Source organism: Equus przewalskii, chromosome 1 (genome assembly GCF_037783145.1).
Source record: "Equus przewalskii isolate Varuska chromosome 1, EquPr2, whole genome shotgun sequence".
Classification (NCBI taxonomy): domain Eukaryota; kingdom Metazoa; phylum Chordata; class Mammalia; order Perissodactyla; family Equidae; genus Equus; species Equus przewalskii.
Window position 1 is genome coordinate 88900797 of NC_091831.1, and position 25249 is coordinate 88926045.

Below are 25249 nucleotides of genomic sequence, written 5' to 3' on the forward strand. Positions count from 1 at the left end.
TGACCAGTGCATTTACAGGTGTTGAAAAAACAAACTTTATCAAAGACAAAAAGAAGATTTGCATAACAGGAAGAACATACACATTCCTGAACAAGAAGGTTCATCGACTGAATATCGCAAAAATGTCCAACTTCCACAAAAACAGCTCTATGTGGTGCAATTCCAATGAAAACCACCGTGTGGTTTTTTTGTTGTTGGGGAGAGGAGGATAGCGACAAAATAATTCATATGTGTCTCTATTAGAAGAAAATGGACATTTTAGGAATGAAGAGCAATGAGAGGTTCCTACCTTAACACATGTTAAGATTTATTTTAAAGCTACAATAATAAGTCAATCTGGCTCAGAAATAATCAGGCAAAGAAGAAAAATCCACGAAGAGATTCATAAGTAAGTGAGAAGTAAGAATGAAGCCAGCAAGTCCAATGAGAGGAGAGGACAGACCTCATAGTAAACAGTGTTGGGACCACCTGTCAACCATCTGGAAGAAAACAGAGTCGGAGCCCGATTATCACACCACAACCCCAAGAGAAGGAAAATTAAGTGCAAAGAAATAAAATCACGAGAGACAGACAAAAAACTGTAGATTCGTATTTCTATAAGCTTGTAGTGGCACAGATCTTTCTAAGCATGAAACAAATAATAAAGATTGACATCGTTGGCTAATAAAAATTTCAATCTTCTGCACACCCAAAAGCACTACAACTAAAATTAGGAAAAAACAACAACACTGAGAAAAACATTTGCAACAGAAATGATCTTAAGGGGCCAATATCCTCACTATCTAATCATTTTGGGGGAAAAAAGGTTTTCAAAACTCAAAAATGGGCAAATGCCATTAATATACAATTGTTGGGATTCAGCATGATGATTATTTTCTTCTTTTTGCTTACATGTATTTTCTGAATTTTCTACCCCCCCCCAAAAATGTATTTATTCCTGTAGCAAAAAAAAAAAAATCTCAAAATAGAGACCATGTGCATTTTTCATCTCCTTGAAACCTCCAAAAACCTCAAGGTGGGTGTTGTTATTACACTAACATTACAAACAAAAAAGTGAAGGCTCAGAGAAGTTCAGCAAGCTTCCCAAGGTCACACAGCAGTAAGCATAGAGTTGGAACTGGATCCTAGGCTGGTCTGACCACAGACTCAGAACTTCCAGGCCTCCTTTCAGGATGCTTGGTTTGGGAGGCAAAGGCCTGAGTCCTGATCCTGCATCTGTGCCCAACTACAAACAGCCTTGGCAAGTCTCTTCCCCTGTCTGAGCTTCAGTTTCCTTATCTGTACAATGAGAAGTGGATTAGCCCAGATGTCAAATTCCTCCCTGCTCAGACATTGCCGGATTTCTGTTCTCATACAGCGCTCAGAACCAACCAATGGCCAAGGGCTGGTGCAAACCAGAAATCGGCCCAGTGGCCCGGGAGTCGGAGGATGCGGCCGCACACAGACGCCCCCTAGAAGGCTCACCTTGAACTCTTCGTGAATGCGCTCCTCCTCCAGAACCTTAGCGGCCTTGCGGTCTTCCATCTCCACCTTCCACTTCTCCGCCAGGATCCGGGCTTTCTCATTGGCCAGAGCATCCCGGAACTTCTTGGTGATCTCCGCCTCCTTCTGTCTCCTTCCGAGAGAACCAGCCGTATGAGCTCGCGTGGGAGACCGAAGGACCACAGAACGACAGAACTTCTCATAAAAACTATGAGCCGCCGTTCTTTGTCCATCAGAATGGCAAACGTCTAAGGTCGAAAAACTCAACGTGGGCAAAGGTGGGGAGAAATAGGTGCTCACCTGTATGGGAAAAGAGACTCAGAAAGCCCATTTCTCACTCAAGTTTACAAAGGTGTGGGTGGGAGGTGTTCATCAGAGGGCTTCAATAACGCAAAAAACTGCCAACAACCTGAAAGTCCATTAACAGGACCAGTAAGCTGAGTTTCTCAAGTAAAGGAAGACCAGGCAGAATCTTAAATGACGTCATGGGTCGATATTAATCAGCTTATCAAGGTGTGGATAAAGCCGATTATGCAGCACGCCTTGCCTTCAATGCTCGTTGAGGTCATTTCAGGTGGTGAGTGTGGGTTGTTGCTACAATTTTACAATTAAAACGCTGTCGTTAAAAATTGGGTGGAAAGTGTTGGAGTCAACTTCACACGGATTTCCAAGTTTGGCAAAAGAATGTTGAAAGTGGTTATGCAAGAAGTCTGACTCCGAATCTCTCTGGGGCTCCGCCGTCCATCTTGCATGAGAAACAGGGGCAACACGAGGAGGACAAGTGGACAATGAAGTGAACCCAAACTGCTCCCCTGTCCCGGGTCAACCCCAGGAGGGGAAAGCGAGGGCACTGTTGTATTATGTCGTGAACTGGCACTCCGTCTAGGTGGAAGGGCCTTGTGACGCCCACGGCACAGATGTGAAGACTGAGGCCCCAGGCTAGCTCACCTCTAACAGGTGGACGCGGGATTCGAACCACAAGGTCCTCCTGAGGCAAGACCCAGATGATGCCGGGTCACCGGTCTCAGCCGGGCTCTGACCAGCCAGCGGCCGCTGGGGACCTGCCCCTCCACCCGCCCGTCCTCCTCCGGCCTGGACCCACCAGCGGATCTGGGTAGTTTCCTCTCGCGCATCTTTGCAGGAAGAATTTTTGCCTCATAACTAGTTGCCATAAGGCAACTGGTTGGGAAAAATAAAATCGCGAAAAATAAAAGAAGGACACGAATTAAAGAGGATGTAATGAAATGTGAAAAAACGGACAACAAAATTAAAAAGACTTTATGGCGAAATACAAAATATTTGAGGACATTTAAAACGTTAGTATGCAGATGCACGGTGATGCTGTGCCAACAACTGACTCTGTTTCGTGTGTGGACGGTACCTAACCAAGCGCTTGTCCTGTTCTGTGGGAAACGGGGGTCAACGCTGTGCCCTCGCGAGGCCTAGGCCGCCCCCTCCAACGCAGCATGTTTCAAATAAGAAGCCAACTCTTGGGGCTCCTTGTCCTCATCCATCAGCTTGATGAAGCATCAATAACGTGGCCAATGGGAAGAAATGCGAATCCTTTTAAGACCACCACCAGCACGTCCACCCCTCACCGTATGGACTGCTATGAGGCTAAGATTAAAATCCTATAAAAACGGAGTAACTGTGAGGGGCTGGCCCGGTGGTGCGGCGGTTAAGTGCGCATATTCTGCTTTGGCAGCCCAGGGGTTGCCGGCCCGGATCCCAGGTGTGGACATGGCAGCGGTTGTCAAGCCATGCTGTGGTAGGCGTCCCACATATAAAGTAGAGGAAGATGGGCACGGATCTTAGGTCAGGGCCAGTCTTCCTCAGCAAAAGGAGGAGGATTGGCAGCAGATGTTAGCTCAGGGCTAATCTTCCTCAAAAACTATAAAAAACAAAATAAAATAAAATTTTTAAAAATGAAGTAACTGCGAGAAGTTCCTCGATGGAGAAACGAAATGACCAAAGTAGAAACAGCCAACCAGTTATCGAGTCTTTTACATCTAAATTGCCTGGCGGCCAATTAGTTACAGGGTGAAAATGCCTGTGGCAAAAATGCTTACAGCCAAGATGCTTGGACCTTACAGAACCCAGGGGAAAAGACCCTGTAGACACAAGCGGGCGGCCCCCACCCCTGGCCCACTCACCAGAGCTCCTCGGCCTCCCTCTGCGCCTGCAGCCGCGCCCGCTGAGCCATCAGCTCCTCAGAGATCTCCTCGTAGGGCTTGTCACCGGGGCCGTCGCCCATGATCCAGACCCAGACCTCGCCGTCCGCCCCCAGGAGCCACTGGATGTGCTTGTCGCTCGCTGCATCAGGACAGAAGGAGGAACAAGGGAGAAGAAGAAACAGGCCGCATTCTCATTGGTAAGGACAACCCAGTTGGCTGATGGCGCTCACCCGCCTGTCACACCCCCCTCCGAAGGCTGTCATCTATGGAAAGGATCCCAGAGAGACAGCAGCCCCAGCTCCCTCCCTCCGACTCTTTCTGGGGAGCAACACAGCAGCAGAGTCAGCCGCCGCAGCAGGTGTCCAGGCCCGGTGCCTCCAAGACCCATAGCAGAGATGCTCTCTCCTGCCCACCTCTAGAAACACAACTGGAGACACTGGAGTTGCAAACGAAGCAGCAAGGTCCCTGAGTCTCCCTGACCCACGTCAGCCTGTGACGTGAGCAAGAAATAAACCTGCGTTGCAGGAAGCCACTGAGCTTTCCAGTTTGCCTGTTATAAGAGATCCTGTGAGCCCACGCCTAAAACGGAGGCCTCTCCCCAAAGCGGGGTGCTGTGGAGACAGAAACGGACCCTGCATGTCACTGCCGTGGCAGCTGGGCGGCGAGTGAGGTGGAGCCGGACAAATGGCTGGAGATCCGTGGGACACAGGAGCAAACATCTGGTAAACTTGTCGGACACTAGCTTAAGAGGCAGCCGCTCCTGCCTTCTGAGCTTGTGGCTCTGAGGGAGGTGGCTGGAAAACAGAAGGCAGGTGGGGTGTGTTGGTTGCCAGCAGCTGTGTCAGGCAAGGTGTTAAGAGAAGAGAGTTCAAGAAAGAACAGAGGGCTTTGCAAGAAGAAATGAAAGGGGATAGAGAGAATGCAGAAACTTGCATCTTTGTAGGATCAGAAAAACCTCCTGTTTCTAGGGTCCAGGTGCAAGGGATGGGCTATTTAAAGGTTTTGCATGGCAGAGCCCAGCGAGACTTGCAAGGTGGATAGAGTGACCTTGGGCACAGAGCGCCGCGGTGGCCGTGAGAACGTGCTCCACAGACATGGAGCTGCAGGGACATAAGCAACCTGAGCTCTCCAGCTCCCACCCTCCCGGCATTGCCCAAGGCCACGCTTCCCACAGGTGGCTCCTGCCTTTGCCCAAGCAGGGCAGGCTCCTTCCTGGGAGATGCCGGACTCCTCCCGGCAGGCCTTCCGTGGACGGCACGGCTGCTGGAACCCCTCTGTCCACTTGCTCCCCACCTCCTTGCCCCAAGGTCAGAGCTGCGTGGCGGTGTGAGAGCCCTCCCAGACTCCGCCGGCCCTCTGCCCTCTTTCTCTCACAGGGTTTTCTTAGCAAAACTCTAGGGGTCTAATCCCACCCCCGTCTCTGCTCCTCAGAGGAGCCAGGCCGCCACAAACACACAGAGTGCAACCCCTCGCACTCACTTTCAAAGAGGCTGAGGGAGGCGTCATGGGGTAAGGAGGCGACGAGGTGTAGTCAGTCAGTGGAATACGTCCAGAAAAGACCCTTAGCCATGGTTTCTCGGGACACGGACGCAAACAGATCAGGAGCCTCCTAGGTTTTTGAGTCTGGACTAAGAAAGCCTTTGGATGCTCAAGACTTAACCTTTGGGTCCCCGACCTCGATAAGCAGGAGGCTGGTCTCAAAGGCTGTACTGGCCCAAGGAAAGGGTGATCCTCAGCGTTCGGTTCAGACGAGGCCATGGAACAAGGAACAGGAGGGGGCCCTCGGGGGCACCGTCAAGGCCGGCCCTTCACTGCCTGTTGTGGGGGGCGCACCACAGAGCTCGACCTGTGGGACTGCAGGGCATCGCAGACAGGGCCTGAGCGCGCACACTCCCTCTTTCCCATGGTGGGCATGCTGACCCGGAGCCTCCACTGCGTGTCGTGTCTTAAACGTGGGGGTGTCCAGATGTTATGTCTCTTTAGCCACATCCAGACCTGACAAAGACAAACGCCCCCACAGACTGTGGACTCAAGGCTGGATGGTGGGGCAGAAGGAGACTCGAGGGCATCCCCCTCAGGGAGATGATGGGTGTATTCATATGGAGGAGAAGAACCAAATGTGGGAGGGACCAGAATGACAATCTGTCAGGGACCACGCCATGCCAGCGCCCGCTTCCTCTCCTGAGCCCTCAGACGCCTCCTTTCCTCAGCCTCCTCCGCCCCCGTCCCTGCAGGCTGAGGCTGTTGCAGCCGGTGCGCCTTCTCCACATTCTGCGTCTCGTCCACCCAGCTGGAAACAGACAACTCCAAGATGGTGGAATTGCAAGAGAAAAGCATTCAGATCTGTGAGTTGATGTTAGAAAGGGAGGCACAGAAGGGCTACCCAACCCGCATCACGCTGTGATTACCAGGAAGCAGCCCCTCCTGGTGTCAGTCCACTGACATGCCAGGCGTTATCCACTGCAGAACTGCAAATATCGGAATTGCAGATACCCATCGCAAATCAAAATTGATCCCCCCGACTAATATAGGAGGGCATTGCTATTTTTTAGCATGTTGAAAGCAATATAGTTACAGAGAAATGGGTTTAATTGTGACTGATGGAAACAGGGAGGCAACCGCGATTAGAATTATAAAACTTGCAAATTAATAGTGGGGGAATTAAATGCTAAAAGGCTTACCAACAGGGAGAAATGTGTAAAAGGAAGAGAAAAAACAACAAAAACGCGTAGCTGTCACAGCAAACTTGGCAGTCACCTGCCCACCACCCCTTCCTGCCCACCTTCCTCCCTGATCAGAAAATCTGATTTGTTTAGAGAGTAACAGAAACCCCTCAGTTTCGGGAGAGGCAAGTTTCCACTCCAGCCTTGAAGGACACGTAAAATTGGTCGAAGCCGTCTTGTAATATTGTTCTCGTTGGCAAGTGACCAGCCTAGGAGTGACCGGATGTCCCCGTTTCTGACAAAGCAGACATGGGCAGAATTCCCAGCGAGGGGCTTCCCTTCTCCAAACAAAAGGTGAAAACTCCTTAGGAGAAACCCCTTGAGCCTTTGCTCTTTTCCCTCGCCGCCCTCTTCCTCCCTGGGATGAAGTGATCGCTGGAGTTGTGGAGAGACTTTTGCAACCATGAGGAAGAAAGTCACAAGCTCAGGATGAGTAAGCGGAAGGACAGAAGGAGATGGATCCTCAAGGATTTTGTCGAGCAGCTAAGCCAACAGTGCCCATCGCAGTATCCTCCAGATTTCTCGTCATTTGAGAAAAATACAGAACTTCAAGGAATAAAGCTCTGTAACTATTAAATGACCTATGATAATATAAAAATGTGGGTTTTATTTAACTAAGCAATTATTAGCCTTGTATTCTGTTACGTATGGTCAAGCGCATCCCTAACTGATACAGATAACAAACGAAATAACACCGAAGCCCAAAGTATACTTGTTACCACAAAAATGTGAACAGAATCAATCCTCCTATTAAAAATCTGAGACTGTCAGATGTGACTAAAAAATAAAATGCAACTGTGTATTATCTAAATAAAACACACGTTTAAAAAAAGAAAAAGGTTAAAAACAAAGAGCTGGGCAACAACAGACAGTGCCAAAAGCAAAAAGAAAGCAGAAGCAGCAATCTCAGACAAAGCAAATTCAAGGATAAACGTGTTCAACAAAAGACAAAGAAGAGTCTTACGAGAGAATAAAAGATGCAGCCCACAAAGAGGATATAACAGTCATGAGACTCTATACAACACACAGCATGGCAGACAACTGCATAAAACAAAACTCCTAACAAGCAGGGAGGATTTGAAAATACATACGTGCCCATGATGGGGAGTTTTCCTACATTTCTTTCAGAAGTTGGTTTTAAAATAGACTTTAAAAATTAATAATATAGAGGATTTGAACGATATAGTCAATAAGTTTTATTTAACAACTAGAGAACTTTATTCCTTAAACATTGAGAACATATATTTCACGTTTGATCTTGCAATTTGGAAAAAAATTATATAGGCCATATTCTTTAATAATAATACAAAAATTAGAACTCAGTGGGGGATAATACCCTTTAAAAACCCTGATTGATGTATTGGGGCCAGCCCAGTGGCGTAGTGGTTAAGTTCACATGCTCTGTTTTGGCGGCCTGGGGTTCATGGGTTCGCATCCCAGGCGTGGACCTAGCACTGCTCATCAGGTCACACTGTGGCGGTGTCCCACATAAAGTAGAGGAAGATTGGCACGATGTTAGCTCAGGGCCAATCTTCCCCATCAAAAAGAAAAAAATCCTAACTGATGTATAATCAAGAAAATATCTCCTAGATAACCCATGAATCTAGAGGAAATCAAATTGAAATGACACATTATGTAGGGAGGGAAAATGTAGCAAAAAATATACATGCACAGGTAACCATGAGCTTAAAACAAAAATATAATATATTTTATATTGATAATTAAAGGCTTAATGGCTTTTCTTTTTGATGTCCCCATGAAGATATACCTCTCTTCTCCAAAGACGTAACAATAATAGATACAAAATAACAAGAAAAAAATGCACAGAAATACAAATATGTATCTTGTATGGAATCTATACCAAACAGAAGTGTGAAACTCCAGGCTTCCATGTGGGTCTGGAAGCAAACAGTGGTCACCAGGAATGTGACTCCTGCAGGGAAAACAGGAATGAAAGTTCTCCGAGTGAGACAGGGCCTGGACAGGATCAATACTGAAGCCAGGTGCTGGTAACGAGCTCAGCAAGTCCCAGAAGCAGCCAGCAGCCCGTCATGGCTGCAGCAGAGAAGCAAGAAGGAGAACTGGAAACAAAGGTGGAGAAGTGGCAGTGGTCCCACTCTGTGGACACCTTCGGCCATGGTACGGACGTCGGATTTTATTCTGAGTGAGATGAGAAGCCTCTAGAAGTGGAGGGTGGGGCAGGTGACGTAATGTCATGTGTATTTCAAAATGCTTGCTCTCCCCGTCGTGTGGAGAGCAGACGGGGGGACAAGCAAACCCGCAGGCAAGTTAGCATTTGTCATAGTGCAGGTGAAAGACAACCATTTCTTGGACACAGGTGGTACTGGTGGCGGAGGTACAAAGTGGTTAAGATTTAGGATTCATTCTGAAGGAGAAAGCAGTATTTGCCTAAATTTTTAGATACGAATTGTGAAAGGAAGAGAACAAGAAAACTCCAAGGGTTCCGCTTAAGCAACTGAATGTATGGTCACGCTACCGAAATGGGTAAATGGAAGAAACAGCTTGGAGAAATCAATGTTTCTGTTTTGGCCAAATTGAGTTTGACGTGCTTCTTAGACATCCAACAGGCAGCTGAAAAAAACAGAGTTGAGAGGAGAGGCCAGAACTCAGATGGAAGTGTTTGGAGTCGTCAGTGTGTAGCTATTTAAAGGCACAACACTGGGTCAGAGCAGGCGCAGAGTGAGAATAGACAGAAAAGAGGAGAGGTCCAAGGAGGAAGGCTCAGGACACCCCCACATGCAGAGAGGAGGACGGCCCCAGAGGAGACAAGGACAAAGCAGCCTGTGAGGCTGAAAAAACAAAAGACAGCAATGTTGCAGAGGCCACGGGCGAAAGAACTTCGGGAGTCAAGGAGAGAGCGACTGTGCCAAGGCTGCTGATGAGTCGATGGGATGAAGGCTGAGGACGGACCACTGGCTTCCGCAACGTGGGCACCGGTGGGGTTGACAACAGTGGTTTCAGAGTTTGTGAAGACGAAGACTTGGAAAGTTAGAAACTTGCAGAGGAAAATATAAAAGCAGATCGTTATAACTTTGGGGAAGGGAAGAGTTTCTTCTCCGAGACATAAGAAAAAAGGACAATAACGTAAAAGAGACAATGTTGATAAATTTGAATACAGAGAAAAGCTTAAAATTTCTACACAACGAAACACACCATAAAAACAATTAAAATCAAGCCACCAACTGAGAGAAGATACTTGAAGACGCATAACTGTCAAGTGATTGCAACAATTAATAACAGCAGCAATATCAGCTAACAAGCACAGAGGGCTGATCCACTAGTCACGGTTCAACGTATTTTACATCTATTAATTTATTAGTGTCTAGAACAGTCTTTCTCTACTGGGGTCCTCTGAGAGAAATAAGCTCTACAAGACATAATTGGAATGATGATTTTTCTCAGTTCTCCCAAGGATGGGAGAGAGTACTAATACTGTACAGACAGTATTAGTCTAGACGCAATGTAGGAAAGTTAACGCACTACATTCAATGCATCGTTTAGCTAATCAGATAATTAGCTCTCAGCATCCCCTTTACATTCTTTAAAAATATTGAGTATCTCAAAGAGTTTTTGTTTATGTGGGTGATATCTGTCAATATCACCATATTCAAAATTAAAACTGAGAAAAATTTTAATATGTATTTATCTAAAATAATGGTGAATCCATTACATACTAACTTACATAACGTTTTTATGAGACAGCTATATATTCTAAAACAAAAAATATTTCATTCGAAGAGTGGCCTTGTGTTATATTTTTTCAAGTCTATTTATAATGTCCGGGTAATAGAAAGCAGCTGGATTCTCATACCTGCTTCTGCATTCCCTCTGTTGCAGTACATAATTTTAGTTGAAGTATATAAAAGTAGTTTTGATGTTGCATGATATATAGTTGGAAAAGAGAAGAAAAGAGAAAAATTAATAGTTTTTCAGATATGTATCGATAATCTTGTTTGACACTGTACCAAAACTCAAACGAGGGGTAGGAGGTTATTCGTGATGTGGAACTTGAAAGAATATCAATGATTTTACTGTACTTTATTATACTAAAATTCTTTGGTCATGGTAATTTCTTAGTTTTGATCAATGCACCACAGTGATGTAAGCTGTTAACATTAGGGGAAGCTAGGGGAAGCATATATGGGAATTCTCTGAACAACTTTGCAACTCTTCCATAAGTCTAAAATTACCTCAAAACTAAAAGTTTAAAATTTTAAAAAGCAAAATAAAATAAAAATCCATTGAATTATTTAGCACTTGGAATGGATCTTTTACTCACGTGCAATTTTGCAACATTATTCATTGGTCCTTTGGAAAATATTGGCTCACTAAGTCTAGCAGGTCTTCCGAATGTGGACCCATTTTATTTTACAATGTTAGAAAATCATCTTCATTAATATCATTATGAATCTCATAAGAAAAGCCTTTATGTATCGAGAATCTAATAAGCTCATTGTGGCAGACACAAGTTTTCCAAAAATTTCTAATTTTTTCTTGAAAGCTGGATTTTGATCATGGGCATAAATTCTGTCAGTTGTTTTCCTTGAAGTGACAGATTCATTTTATTCACTTTCAAATACCCAAGTCTGAAAAAAGATATAGTTTGGTCATCAGTCTTCTTTCAAGGAAAAATGGTATTCCATGAATAAAGAGGCTAGTTCAGCAAGTAACTCAAAAAGTCACACAGTGCTTTTCCTGAGGAAATTCATCATGCTTCAACACACAGCGGAATGCTTTATGCACACTCCCCATTTTGTCCTACAATAAAGTGAATAAGCTTTACCCTTTCATCAAGGAGTGAAACCATCATTAATTTTACTGTGAGTGTGTGACAGTGAAAAGATATGATGACTACTACAAATGCTATTATTTACCCACCAATTGTCCTTCCATCCTCCTACTGCTTCCTTCCTCTTAATACTCTGAGTTCAATCAAGACAGCAATATATTTGCTTAATATTTTCATTTTCTGCCTCCACTCCAGGGAAGGGCAGCTGTGTGACAAAGTTCTGGCCAGTGAATGTAAGTAGAAAGTTGTGAGAAATTTTTCTGTCCTGATAGAGACACCATCCATGCTTTCTTCCCCATGTTCTTCATGGCTGGAACAAACATGTGATGCTAAGAAGCACAACCACCACCTGAAGACCCAAAATGCTAAGCTGAAAACTTTCCTAACCTAAGGAAGGAAACAGGCATCCAGGTACAGCAAGCACAGAGAGCACCAAACAAGATAAACCCAAAGGGGCCCACACCAAGGCAGATTGTAATTAAATGTCCAAAATTAAAGATAAAGACAGAATCCTAAAAGCCACAAGGGAAGGCAACAATTTACATACAAAGGAAACCCCATAATGCTATCAGCTGTCTTCTCAGCAGACACCTTACAGGCTAGAAGGGAGTAGCATGATATATTTACAGTGTTGAAAGGAAAAAACCTACAGCCAAGAATACTCTACCCAGCAAGGTTATCATTCAGAATGGAAGGAGAGATACAGAGTTTCCCAGGCAAGCAAAAACTAAAGGAGTTTATCATCAAGAAGACAGCCCTACAAGAAATGCTGGGAAAGTGGGAAAGAGAAGACCACAAATAGGAATTAGAAAATTATCCCCCCAAAAAGGCAATGAAATCACTGATAAAGGTAAAAATACAGTAAAGGTACCCAATCAACCACCTATGAAGATAAGATGGAGGTCAAAAGACAAAAGTACTAAAATTACCTATTTCAATGATAAGAGGGTAACAGATCCACACACACACAAAAAGAGGTTAGATATGATATCAAAAACATAACATGTGGGAGGAGGGGAGTAGAAAAGTAGAGCTTTTAGAAAGGGGTCAGAGTAAAGAGACCATCAACTCAATATAGACTACTATACATGTAGATCATTATATAGAATATTATGTATGAATCTCATGGTAATCACAAGTGATAAACCTATAATAACTACACAAATAATTAAGAGAAAGGAACCCAAACATAATACTAAAGAAAGCCACAAGGAAAGAGAGCAATAGAAGAAGAAAGGAATAGAGAAGAACTACTAAAACATCCAGAAAAAAAAGGAACAAGATGGTAATAAGTACAGTCTTATCAATAGCTACTTTAAGTGCCAATGGACTAAATGCTCCAATCAAAAGGCATAGGGTAAGGGGCAGGCCCGGTGGCGAAGCAGTTAAGTTTGCACGTTCTGCTTCTTGGTGGCCAGGGTTCACTGGTTCAGATCCTGGGTGCAGACAGGGCACTGCTTGGCAAAAGCCATGCTGTGGCAGGTGTCCCACATATAAAGTAGAGGAAGATGGGCATGGATGGTAGCTCAGGGCCAGTCTTCCTCAGCAAAAAGAGGAGGATTGGCAGTAGTTAGCTCAGGACTAATCTTCCTTAAAAAAAAGAAAAAAAGGCATAGGGTGACTGCTTGGATGAAAAACCAAGACCCATATATACGCTGCATACAAGAGACACACCAGACCTAAAGACACTCACAGACTGAAAGTGAAGGGACGGAAAAAGATACTCCATTAAAATGGCAATGAAAAAAAAACTGGGGAGGCAGTACTTATATCAGACAAAATGGACTTTAAAACAAAAGCTATAACAGAGACAAAGAAGGGCACTACATAATGATAAAGGGAACAATCCAACAAGGAGATATAACACTTGTAAACATCTATGCACCCAACACAGGAGCACCTAAATATAGAGAGCAATTCTTAACAGACATAAGAGGAGAAATAGACAGTAACACCATAATAGTAGGGGACTTTAACACTCCACTTACACGAGTGGATAGATCAGCCAAACAGAAGATCAATAAGGAAACACTGGCCTTAAACAACACATTAGACCAGATGGACTTAGTAGATACATACAGAACATTCCATCCAAAAAACACAGAATACACATTCTTTTCGAATGCCCATGGAACATTCTCCAGGATTGATCATATACTAGGCCACGAAACAAGTCTCCATACATTTAAGAAAATTGAAATAATACCATGCATCTTTTCTGACCACAAAGGTATGAAACTAGAAATCTACTACAGGAAGAAAATCAGAAAAGCCACAAATATGTTGGGATTAAACAAAATGCTACTGAACAATGACTGGGTCAACGAATAAATAAAAGGAGAATTAAAAAAAATACCTGGAGACAAATGTAAATGAAAATATGACATGCCAAAATCTGCGGGATACAGCAAAAGTGGTTCTAACAGGGAAGTTTATAGCAATTCAGGCCTACCTCAACAAACAAGAAAAACTCCCAAATAGACGATCTAACAGTGCACCTAAAGGAACTGGAAAAAGAAGAATAGACAAAGCCCCAATCAGAAGAAAGAAGGAAATAATAAAAAATCAGAGCAGAAGTAAATGAAACAGACACTAAAATAAAACAATACAAAAAATTAATGAAACCAAGATCTGGTTCTTTGAAAAGATAAACAAACTTGACAAACCCCTAGTTAGACTCACCTAGAAAAAAAGAGAGATGGCTCAAATAAATAAGATCAGAATTGAAAGAGGAGAGATCACAACGGACACCTCAGAAATACAAAAGATAATAAGAGAATACTATGAAAATCTATATGCCAACAAATTGGATAATCTAGAAGAAATGGATAAATTCTTAGAAACATACAACCTTCCAAAACTGGGCCAAGAAGAAGTAGAGAATCTAAACAGACTAATCACCAGTAAGGCGATTGAAACAGTAATCAAAACCTCCCCAAAAATAAAAGTCCAGGACCAGACGGCTTCCCTGGTGAATTCTACCAAACATTCAAAGAAGACTTAATATCCATTCTTCTCAAACTCTTCCAAAAAACTGAAGAGGAGGGGAAGCTTCCTAACTCATTCCATGAAGCCAACTTTACCCTGATACCGAAACCAGACAAGGACAACACAAAAAAAGAAAATTACAGGCCAATATCACTGATGAACATCGATGCAAAAATCCTCAACAAGATACCAGCAAATTGAACACAACAATACATTAAAAAGATCATACACCATGATCAAGTGGGCTTCATTCCAGAGAGGCAGGGATGGTTCATCATCCTCAAATCAATCAACGTGATACACCACATTAACAACATGAAGAATAAAAATCACGTGATCATCTCAATAGATGCAGAGAGATCATTTGACAATATACAGTATCCATTTATGATAAATACTCTAAATAAAATGGGAACAGAAGGAAAGTACTTCAACATAATAAAGGCCATATATGACAAAGCCACAAGGGAGAAAAACTGAAAGCTATCCCTCTGAGAACAGGAACCAGACAAGGATGCCCACTGTCACCACTCTTATTTAACATAGTGTTGGAAGTGCTAGCCAGAGCAATCAGGCAAGAAAAAGAAATAAGAGGGGTCCATATTGGAAAAGAAGAAGTTAAACTGTCACTCTTCGCAGACAACATGATTTTATATATAGAAAACCCTAAAGAAACCACCAAAAACCGTTTATAAATAGTAAATGAATACAGTCAAGTCGCAGGATAGAAATCAACGTACAAAGCTCAGTTGCAGGCCAGCCCAGTGGCATACTAGTTAAGTTCGCATGCTATGCTTCAGGGGCCTGGGGTTCTCCAGTCTGGATTCCAGATGCAGACCTATGCACTGCTTCTCAAGCCATGCTGTGGCAGGCATCCCACATATAAAATAGACGAAGATGGACACAGAGGTTAGCTCTGGGCCAATCTTCCTCAGCAAAAAGAGGAGGATTGGCAACAGATGTTAGCTCAGGGCCAATCTTCCTCAAAACAAGAGAAAAAACAAAAACAAAAATCAGTTGCATTTTTACACAATAACAATGAAGTAGCAGAGAGAGAAATTAAGAATACAGTCCCATTTACAATTGCAACAAAAAAGAATAAAATATCTAGAAATAAGCTTAACCAAAGAAGTGAAAAATCTGTACACTGAAAACTATAAGACATTGTTGAAAGAAATTGAAAAACACACAAAGAAATGGAAAGATATTCCGTATTTCTTTGGATTGGAAGAATTAACATAGTTAAAATGTCCATACTTCCTAAAGCAATCTATAGATTCAAAGCAATCCCTATCAAAGTTCCAACATTGTTCACAGAAACAAAACAAAGAATCAAAAAAATTTATAGGGAACACCAAAAACCCCCAAATAGCCAAAGGTATCCTGAGAAAAAAGAATAAAGCTGGAGGTATCACACTCCCTGATTTCAAAATGTACTAAAAAGCCATAGTAACTAAAACAGCATGGTACTAGCACGAAAGTAGACACACAGATCAATGGAACAGAATCAAGAGCCCAGAAATAAACCCACACGTCTATGGACAGCTAATCTTTGACAAAGCAGCCAAGAACATACAATGGAGAAAGGAAAGTCTCTTCAGTAAATGGTGTTGGGAAAGCTGGACAGCCACACGCAAAAGAATGAAAATAGAACATTACCTGACACCATACACACAAATCAACTCAACGTGGATTAAAGACTTGAATATAAGACCTGAAACCATGAGACTTCTAGAAGAAAACATAAGCAGTACGCTCTTTGACATCAGTCTGAGCAGCATATTTTCAAGTCCTGTGTCTGACCAGGCAAGGGAAACAAAGAAAAATTAACAAATGGGACTACATCAAACTAAAAAGCTTCTGGACAGCAAAGGAAACCGTCAACAAAACGAAAAGACAACCTAACAATTGGGAGAAGATATTTGCAAACCATATATCAGATAAGGGGTTAATATCCAAAATATACAAAGAACTCATACAGCTCAACAAAAAAAAACCAACAATCCAATTAGAAAATGGGCAAAAGGTCTGAACAGAGATTTCTCCAAAGAAGATATATGGATGGCCAACAAGCAGATGAAAAGACGCTCAACATCATTAGCTATCAGGGAAATGCAAATCAAAACTACAATGAGATATCACCTCACTCCAGTCAGAATGGCTATAATTAACAAGACAGGAAACAACAAATGTTGGAGAGGGTGTGGAGAGAAGGGAACACTTGTTCACTGCTGGTGGCAGTGCAAACTGGTGCAGCCACAATGGAAAGCAGTATGGAGTATCCTCAGAAAATTAAGGATAGATCTACCATATGATCCAGCTATCCCACTGCTGGGTATTTATCCAAAGAACTTGAAAACACAAATCTGTAAAGATACATGCACCCCTATGTTCATTGCAGTATTGTCCAGAATAGCCAAGACTTGGAAGCCACCTAGGTGCCCATCAAGGGACGAATGGATAAAGAAGATGCAGTATACATACACAATGGAATGCTACTCAGCCATAAGAAATGATGAAATGTGGCCATTTGTGACAACATGGGCGGAATTTGAGGGTATTAAGCTAAGTGAAATAAGTCAGAGGAAGAAAGTCAAATACCATAGGATCTCACTCATAAGTAGAAGATAAAAACAACAAACAAACACACACATAGCAACAGAGACTGGATTGGTAGGTACCAGAGTGGAAGGGGGAAGGGAAGAGGGTGAAAGGGGTGATTAGTCACATGTGTGGTGATGGATTGTAATTAGTCTTTGGGTGGTGAACATGATGTAATCGACATAGAAATCAAAATATAATCATGTACACCTGAAATTTCTATCATGTTATATATCAGTTACCTCAATAAAAAAATAAAAAGAAAGAAAGAAAGAAAAATAAAGAACCACAAAATTACATTAAAATCGGGTTGCATTATTGCTTACAAAATCTATATTACAGTACAGAAATATACAAGCATGATCCACATTGAATTTATAATAAGGGTTAGAGATGGGGAATGAAATTTTAGAAAGGCATTAAAGTGGGTCTCAAATGTATGTATGAAGTGTTTAAATAAAAACAAAGAAAGCACTAATGTTAACATTTAATAAAGACATTATGGGGCCATGAGTATTTATTATATTATTTCCTATTTTGCCCATATGTTCAAATATTTTATAATGAGAAATTTTAAAAGCTTTATTTAAAAAAGATGGAACATGAATAAACTAAGTTTTCAATCTGACATTAAAAAGAACAATAAAATAAGGTAAAAGTAAGAAAAAATTAATGAAGAAAAACAGCTAATATTAGTGAAATGCAAAGCTTATATGTTATAAATACAACCAAAACATATGTTATTTGAAAAATGCAATAAAATGAGAAACCACCTGGAATGCCTAATTAAGTAAAAAAAGAAATAAAACAAAAATATATAGCATTAGGAGTGATAAAGACAGTGTAAAATAAGAAATGATTACATGAGAATATCATGTGCTATTCTGTCTTAATAAATTTGAAAATATAGATATAGGTACAGGCATGTAGTTGTGTATTTTTAGTTGTGGGTCCTTCTAGTTGCGGCATGTGGGACTACGTACCCGGGGGCTTTGGGGAGAAAAAGGAAATAAACAAAATATCTTTAAAAAAAAAACCTGCTCATAACAAAAGCCTGGAAGACATCACTGGTGAATTCTACCAAATACTTAAGGAGGAAATAATACCAATTCTACACTAACTCTTCCAGAAAATGGAAGAGGAAAGACTATTTTCCAACTCATTTTTATGAGGTCAACATCATCCTGACTTTTAACTAAAGACATTTCAAGAAAACTACAGACCAGGATCTCTCACAAACCCAGGTTTTAAAAATTCTTTATAAAGTATTAGCAAGTTGAATTCAGAAATATATTTTTTAAATAACATATCATAACCATATAGGGTTTATCCCAGGAATTCAAGGTTGATTCAACATTTGAAAATGAATCAAAGCAACCTGTTCTATCAGCAGACTAAAAAAGAAACAACTGTGATTATCTCAATGCAGAGAAACATTTGACACATCTAACAGTCATTCCTAATAAAAATTCTCAGCAAACTAGGAATAGAGGGGAAGTTCCTCACCCTGATAAAATGCAGGTATGAGAAATCTTTGGTTAACATTAAAATTAATGATCAAAATACTTCCCCCTAAGATTGGGAACAAAGCAAGGCCGTCTCCCCTCACCATATCTATTCAACATTGTACGGAACATCCTAACCAGTGCAATAATGCAAGAAAAAGAAATAAAAGGTATACACATACCGGAAAGGAAGGAATAAGAGTGTCTCTTTTGCATATGGCACAATCATCTACCTATAAAATTTCAAAGAATCTACAAAAATGGCGATTTGCACCAGTAGGTGATTTTAGCAAGGTCACAGGAGATAAGGTGATCAATATACAAAAATCAATTGTATTTCTGTAGTTTATCAACAAAGTGAAAATTAAATTTTAAGATACCATTTACAATAGCATCATAAAACACAGAAGGAGACCAATTTAACAAAATGTGTTCTCTAATCCACAAAACATTGCTGAGAGAAATCAAAGACCTAAATAAATGGAACAATATGCCTTTTTCACAGATTGGAAAACTCAACTGTATTAATGTCAACTCACCCCAAATTGGTCTACAGATTCAACGCAATCTCAAATTTCTAGCAGGCTTCTTATGGCAATTGACAGGCTGATTCTAAAATATATCTGGAAAAGCAAAGGCCCTGGAATAGCAAAACGATGTTGAAAAAGAACAAAGTTGAATGACTCATACAATTTAGTATCAAGATTTACTATAAAGCTACAGGATATGTGGTGTTTGTGTAAGGGTAGATACATACATCAATGAAACAGAATGGAGTCCAGAAATAGACCCACACATACGGTCAATTGCTTTCCTTTTTTTTTAATGAAGATTAGCCCTGAGCTAACATCTGCTGCCAAGCCTCCTCTTTTTTTTTTTTTTCCGCTGAGGAAGATTGGCCCTGAGCTAACATCCATGCCCATCTTCCTCCATTTTAAGTGGGATGCCTGCCACAGCATGGCTTGATGAGTGGTTCCACATCCGCACCGGGATCCGAACCAGTGAACCCTGGGGCGCTGAAGTAGAACGTGTGAACTTAACCACTGTGCCACCGGGCTAGCCTCATCAATTGCTTTTCAACAACAGTACCAAGGTAATTCAGTGGAGAAAGAATGTTTTATCCCACCAAAGAGTACTGGAAAAAATAGACATTCATAAAGAAACTAAAAAGAACCTTGACCCTATCTTTGCACCATATATGCCCACATTCCAGCAGCCAATGAGTGGGAAAGGTAACAAGATCTCCCTTCATCTTCCATTTTCCCTCCAAAGAGATTTTTTTTAAGACAGTCATATTCATCTTTATCTTCTTTGTCATGTGTTATTTTAAGAAAGCCTTACCCCCCCATATTGTCCCATGTTTTCTTTCATTGCTTTTATAATTTTGTTTTGCTCTGTAACCGCCTGCAATATCTTGTTTCCACCGAGGGAGCTGCTGTGCAGAGGAGCATTGCATGCTGTGGGAAGAACAGGGAACCTGAGCCCGGCAGCCCAGACTCAGATTCAAGCCCCAGCGCCACGCGGCTCCTGGAGCAGGGTGCCTCCTTCCTGAGATTCAGTTTGCTCAGCTCCAATGGGGACAACAACTTACTTCATTGATCTGAAGACACATATTTTCACATTTCTGAAATCAGGATGTGTCTCACAAACAACAGCCTCCCATGTTTAACTTACAGCTTTCTTCCTAGTATATAAACAATAGCGTCTTTCAAGGGCCCGGCTCCCAGGTCCCTAAGCGGGTGAGATAAATAGGGGCACGTGAAGGGCCCAGGACGGGCCAGACACAGAGGAGGCGCTCCCTCTGGGTGGGTTCTCAGGCCTTGCCCTGCTGGCCACCTGACCCTTCTCAGCTTCCAGCACCCGGGCCCCCTCTCCAGGACACCCTCAGACTCCCCTAACAAAAGCCTTCAGCTGGACAAGGCCACGCCTCAGTTCTCTCCTTCTAGATATAGAAAGCTGACAGTTAAGGGCGCCACATAAGGTTGATCTTTCCCCAAGGAAACTGCCCGTCACCCCTGGGGACACCCAGGCTGCCAGGCACCAAGAGCCATCACGGCAGGCGCCCCACGTCCCCTCCCAGCAGCCTCTGCTGGGCGAGTCAGGGCCTTTCCAGCTCCTGAAGGTGCTGGAGTGGGAGAAGGGGAGCCGTGGACCCTCGGCCAGTTGGAGCCACCTCAGTCAGGAGCCCACCACTGGTCTCAGGGAGGCAGGGAGGAAAAGGGAGTGTGATGCCGGGCTGAAAGGAACCGGAGGCCCAAGGCAGGTGCCACGCAGCAACGTCGCACATGGCCTCCTTCACCCTCACAGCCCCCGGAGCCCCCCGCCCATGACAGATGAAGGAACAGAGCTGCAGGAAGCAGGTGAGAGGGCTCCACCCACCAGCACTGCTGTCCACCTTTCTGTCCACCACACGGAGCCAGGACGTAGGGCTGGGGAGCCAGAAAGTGGGGGCCCATCAGGGTCAAGTCCACAAACCTGGGGGGAGCACCTGCTGCGAGGAAGGCTCACACTGGGTCTCACAATCTAGGCAGGTGGAGCAGAAGGACATGACCCCCAGCCCCTCTCTCCGTGCCCCAAACTACTGGGAGAACCCACACTATTCATATACACACACAGAGCTCTCAGAGACCCTAGATTCTTTGTTCCACCGCCTTGCCCAGGAGGGGCCCCACACCAGCCACACAATCACAACCGGGGCAGTCCCAGGCCGTGCACTGTGTCTCCACAGCAGGGCTGGTGTTCAAGGCCAGGACATCTACGCTGTGAAAGGGAACATGATGAGGCCTATGGCTCAGGACCAGCAAGCGAGGCTGCCGTGGTTACTGGATGGTCGAGAAAGACCACATCCCATGGCTTCCATGAGGGCATGGACCAGGCCCACCTGGGGCCGATAGGCAGCAGGAGCGGCTTGATGCTGAGACACAGAGAGGATGCTAAGGAGGGTGTCTCCCCCCACCTCTGAGTCAGGACTGCGGCTGGGAGCTGCCAGGCGGAGCCTGCAGGGAAAGGCAGGCCTAGGATGGCAGCCGCCTCCTGATCCTAGCTGTGGGGAACGGAGGCAGCAGGGACTGGAGCCCAGCAGGACCCCACAGGCTGGAACAGGGGGCAGACCAGGGAGCCAGCGCTGGAGGCGTGCGGGGGTTCTGACCCGGGGCTGGCTGTGTGGGTGAGAGACAGAGAGGAGAGGAAGCGCCCCTCCCCGAGTGTGCAGGCTTGGTTCACAGCGTGGCTGGTGTCGGCCACATGAAAGGAGAAAGCGTGAAGGAGGGTGGGGAAAGATGTCTGGTCTCCAAGCAAAGGATGTCCAGGCACATAAGGAGGTGGTCACAGAGGAACTGGTTCGACACTGATGGAAACTGTCAGTCATGGCAGAACGGACAGGTCCAGGTGAAGAGGCCTCCCGGGTCACAGCAGCAGTGTGAACACACGTGACCTGCGTCCTGTGTCCCAGGCAACACCCAGCTCCAGGCCAAGAAACTGGGAGAGGAGCAAGTGCAGAGGGTCCTGCGGGGCTGTGAAGGCTGTGACTCCTAACACGGGCGTGCGATCTCGTGGGGGCAAAAGGGCTGAGAGGGAAGAGATTGCAAAGGTCAGAACGACACTGGAGGGCTCGGCTCCAGTCTAGCAGGAACAGGACACTGTAACGCTCCTCCCCGAGGTCTCAAGGGAGGAGCGCAAATTCCCGCCAAACATCCGATTTTGCCAGAAATGCGGCAAAACAGCAAATGCTACGGGAGATGAGAAAACATCCCCAGCAGAAGGTCTGCCTCTTCCCCATCAGAGCAGAGCATCCTCCCCAAAGCATAACGTGAAAACAGAGACAGGCCCACACCTTCAGGGCAGCAACGCGCGCCAGCTGTGACCACCATCTCACCCCCACCTGTTTCGGTGTGGACCCCAGCTGTGTGTCCCAGCAGCAACAAAGCCCCGAGCTGTGTAAACCAGAACAATCCGTGTCACCACTGTTTCCTCCTACCCTCTCAGGCACAAGTGGAGAGAAGGGACACTCTTGGGGACAGGGTGCCCCCTGCCCTGCCCGTCCTCCAGGCCTGAGCCCTAGGCCCACTGGGAGCCGGGAAATGTGCCCAGGAAAGAGAGGGTGGCAGGAGGCCACAGAGGACGAGCAGGATGGGGGGTGGGCAGGAGGAGGCCAAGCAGCATTCTGGCCGACCAGGCCCGAGTCAGCTGGGCTCAGGGATGCAAGGGGCTGGTACACAGCTCAACGGGCCACACAGATGCTTCCTCCTGGACAAGCTGCAGGGGGTAGTGGGGGTGCAAAATTGGGAAGGGGGCGCCTGCGAAAGTAAGGAAGAGAAGAGGCCCAGCCAGTGGAGCCCGTCCCCACGCACTCCTGCCCGAGCCTCAAGCAGCCTCTCTGCTCCGGGCCTGGCCCCTGGCGCTCCACCTGGCTGTGTCCCCCTGAGCTGCTCAGCTCACCAAAGGCAGCATTGAGTGACATCGAACAAGGGGACAAAGGAATGAATGAATGAACAATGAATGCGTGCACAGATCATCCGTTGAATGAAATCCGAGCTCAGAAGGGAACAAATGGAGAAACATCAGCCATGGGACCCAAGGTCAAAGTCACGGGACGCACGTGCCGACTCCATTTCTGGGCATCCAGGTGACTTTGGATGGATTGTGTCACTTCTGCAAGCCGTGGCTTCCTCGTCTGAAATGGGTCACAAGGCTACGGGGGCATCCAGTGAGGGCAGGCCCCTGGTAGCGTAAAGCCCACAGACCAGGTCGGGGCGGTGGCATCATGATCCTAGGACGGGGGCAAGCACTGTGTGTCCCGGACCTACAGCCGGAGGCTCCCCAGGGTCTCCCCAGACAGCTCCAGGGACAGGACTGAAGCAAAGGGCTGAGGTCTGGCAGGATCCCACCCTGGAATCCACACATCCCTCACTGTGTTTCCTCCTCTTTTCCATTCTTTATAAATCAGAAAACTAATTACCCAGAAAAGAGTCTTCTGCACCAGAAACCCAAACGAGTTTAATGCATAATTTATACACGAATGTAGATGTCAACGTGTGACAAATGGCCGTAAAAATATTTTTGCAGTTAAATTTCGAGGCATCTGTCTTCCTCCCAGAAGAGCCACTGGACAGACGACGGGAGGCCCCGGGGCCCAGGCCGGGTGGGGCTGGAGAGGCAGCCTGTCATGTTCACCAGCTAGCGCTGCAGCCGCCAGCACAGCCCCGCCCGCAAGGCCCCCGCCTCGGCACCAGCCACACGCCGCCAAGGCAGAGCTCTCCCTCCTTGGGGTCCTGCTGTCTCTTTTTCAAAACAGGGATTTAACAGTATGTGCCAACTCTGTGCCAGACCCAAAGATGGAAGACAGATGGAGGACGGTCTCACACTCCAGTGGCTTTGAGTCCCCTGGGAGAGCTAGGCAAGCAGGTGACGAACGACAATGACAGCATGGCGTGTGGTAGGGCACGGTGGGTCCTACATGCCAAGCAGCCGCAGAGAAGCAAGGACTTCCCCGTGCTGGGAACATCCCCGAATACTCCGGGGGGCAAGGGCTGGTCGTGGAGGAGCTGGTCAGGGGATGGACGCAGGCACACCTTCACAGCAGGAAGAACTATACACGCAAAGGCAGGGGCTGGCGCAACCACGGATGGGTGAGCGCGGCCTGTGGCACATGGCAGGGGCTGTCCCTCAGGGAGCCTGGCGTGGAGAGCCCGAGCCAGGTCACCGAGGGGCCTGGATGCTCAGGCCAGAAACAGGACTTTGTCCTGGATTGAAAACTGCAAACAGACCAGGTCTATACTTTGCTCTGGTGAACGGTATGGAGGCCATGAGGAGCGCTGCTGCGGGGAGTGAAAGAGAGAGATGAAAGGGCTTTGCAACCCAGAAGGTGTGGCATCCACATAAAGCACCCACCCCCGCTCCCAGCAGGGTCTTGAGTCGGGTACCAGGTCACCACAGCCTGACCACTCAGCTGCGCCTTTACCCGCAGATGCACCAGGCCCTGGGCATGACCGGCACCTGACTGCACATGACCCACCGGAAACATGGCTTGGGGCCCTTGCTTCTTGTCTGCAGTTGCTGCTGCCATTTGGGGCTGGTCACTCATTGAGCAGGACGTCCCTTGACACCCTCTCTCCGCATGCCCAGTGGGGCTCCAGGCACAACCCAAAGCAACCTCTCACAGCCTCGTACACGGGGAGAGGGGGGACAGGGCATTGGGCACTGGGCTGGCTAGCTGAGGTCCACTGGGCCGCACACACAAGGGAGGCAGGAATAGCACATCTTGTTGCACCCCGTCCCTCTGTCCCAGGACCACGGATGAGGGTCAAGAATACGCCCACTCCCTCCCCAGGCCACCACCAACTGTGTCTGAGCACAATCTGAGACCCCAAATGTATCTTCCCAGAACTTGGACCTCCCACAACAAGACAAAGCAAGTCCCCCTTCCCCAACCCCATCGGGGTCCCTGGGTAGTCCCCTCTGCAGCCTTGGAACCCTACAGACCGGGTCAAAAGTCAGAGGCCAGGACTAATGGGACCGGACGTCCACAGAACAAGGGTTTAACGCCGCCAGCCCTCATCACACCAGTGCCCATGACCGGACAACAGAGCCCGGCATCAACAATTCTTCCACCTCCTGGGACGCCAGGGGTCGGCCCCTCGGTGACTCCAGCCACCTACCTCGCTTGACCGTCGGGGGCCTGAGGCCCTCGGCCTGGGCCAGGGCCTCCCAAGCCTCGCGTTCCCTCCAGCGCCTCAGCTGCTCCTCCCGCATTTTGTAGAAGAGGATGTGCTTCTGCACATTGCTGAGCTCGGCGAGGAGCTCGGGGTCGATGTACATGTCGTGCAGGATCTGCTGCAGCATGACGCCGCCCGGGACGCACACACCGGGAAGGCCGGGCTGGGTGGGACTCTCACCCCCAGGTCCTCACGCCCAGAGCCCCTTCTGGGTGCAGCATCCTCCGTCACTCGGCCTCACTCCCAGCCAGCG

General features: G+C 45.9%; 1 protein-coding gene across 3 annotated transcripts in view; it reads right to left on the reverse strand.

Annotated features, from left to right (window-relative positions):
* SH2D4B (SH2 domain containing 4B) overlaps positions 1 to 25249 on the reverse strand; it is a 92218-nt gene extending 66969 nt beyond the window's left edge. Inside the window, exons 1-4 of one of the 3 annotated variants that reach the window (XM_070616737.1) lie at positions 24940 to 25243; positions 23456 to 23458; positions 3636 to 3795; positions 1465 to 1615 (exon numbers count right to left, since the gene is read on the reverse strand). In XM_070616737.1, coding sequence (XP_070472838.1) covers positions 1465 to 1615; positions 3636 to 3795; positions 23456 to 23458; positions 24940 to 25123 — 498 coding nt within the window. In that variant the 5' untranslated portion in view covers positions 25124 to 25243. Of the gene's footprint in view, positions 1 to 1464; positions 1616 to 3635; positions 3796 to 23455; positions 23459 to 24939 lie in introns of all 3 variants that reach the window. The other 2 variants (XM_070616754.1, XM_070616746.1) reach the window with 2 other exon arrangements.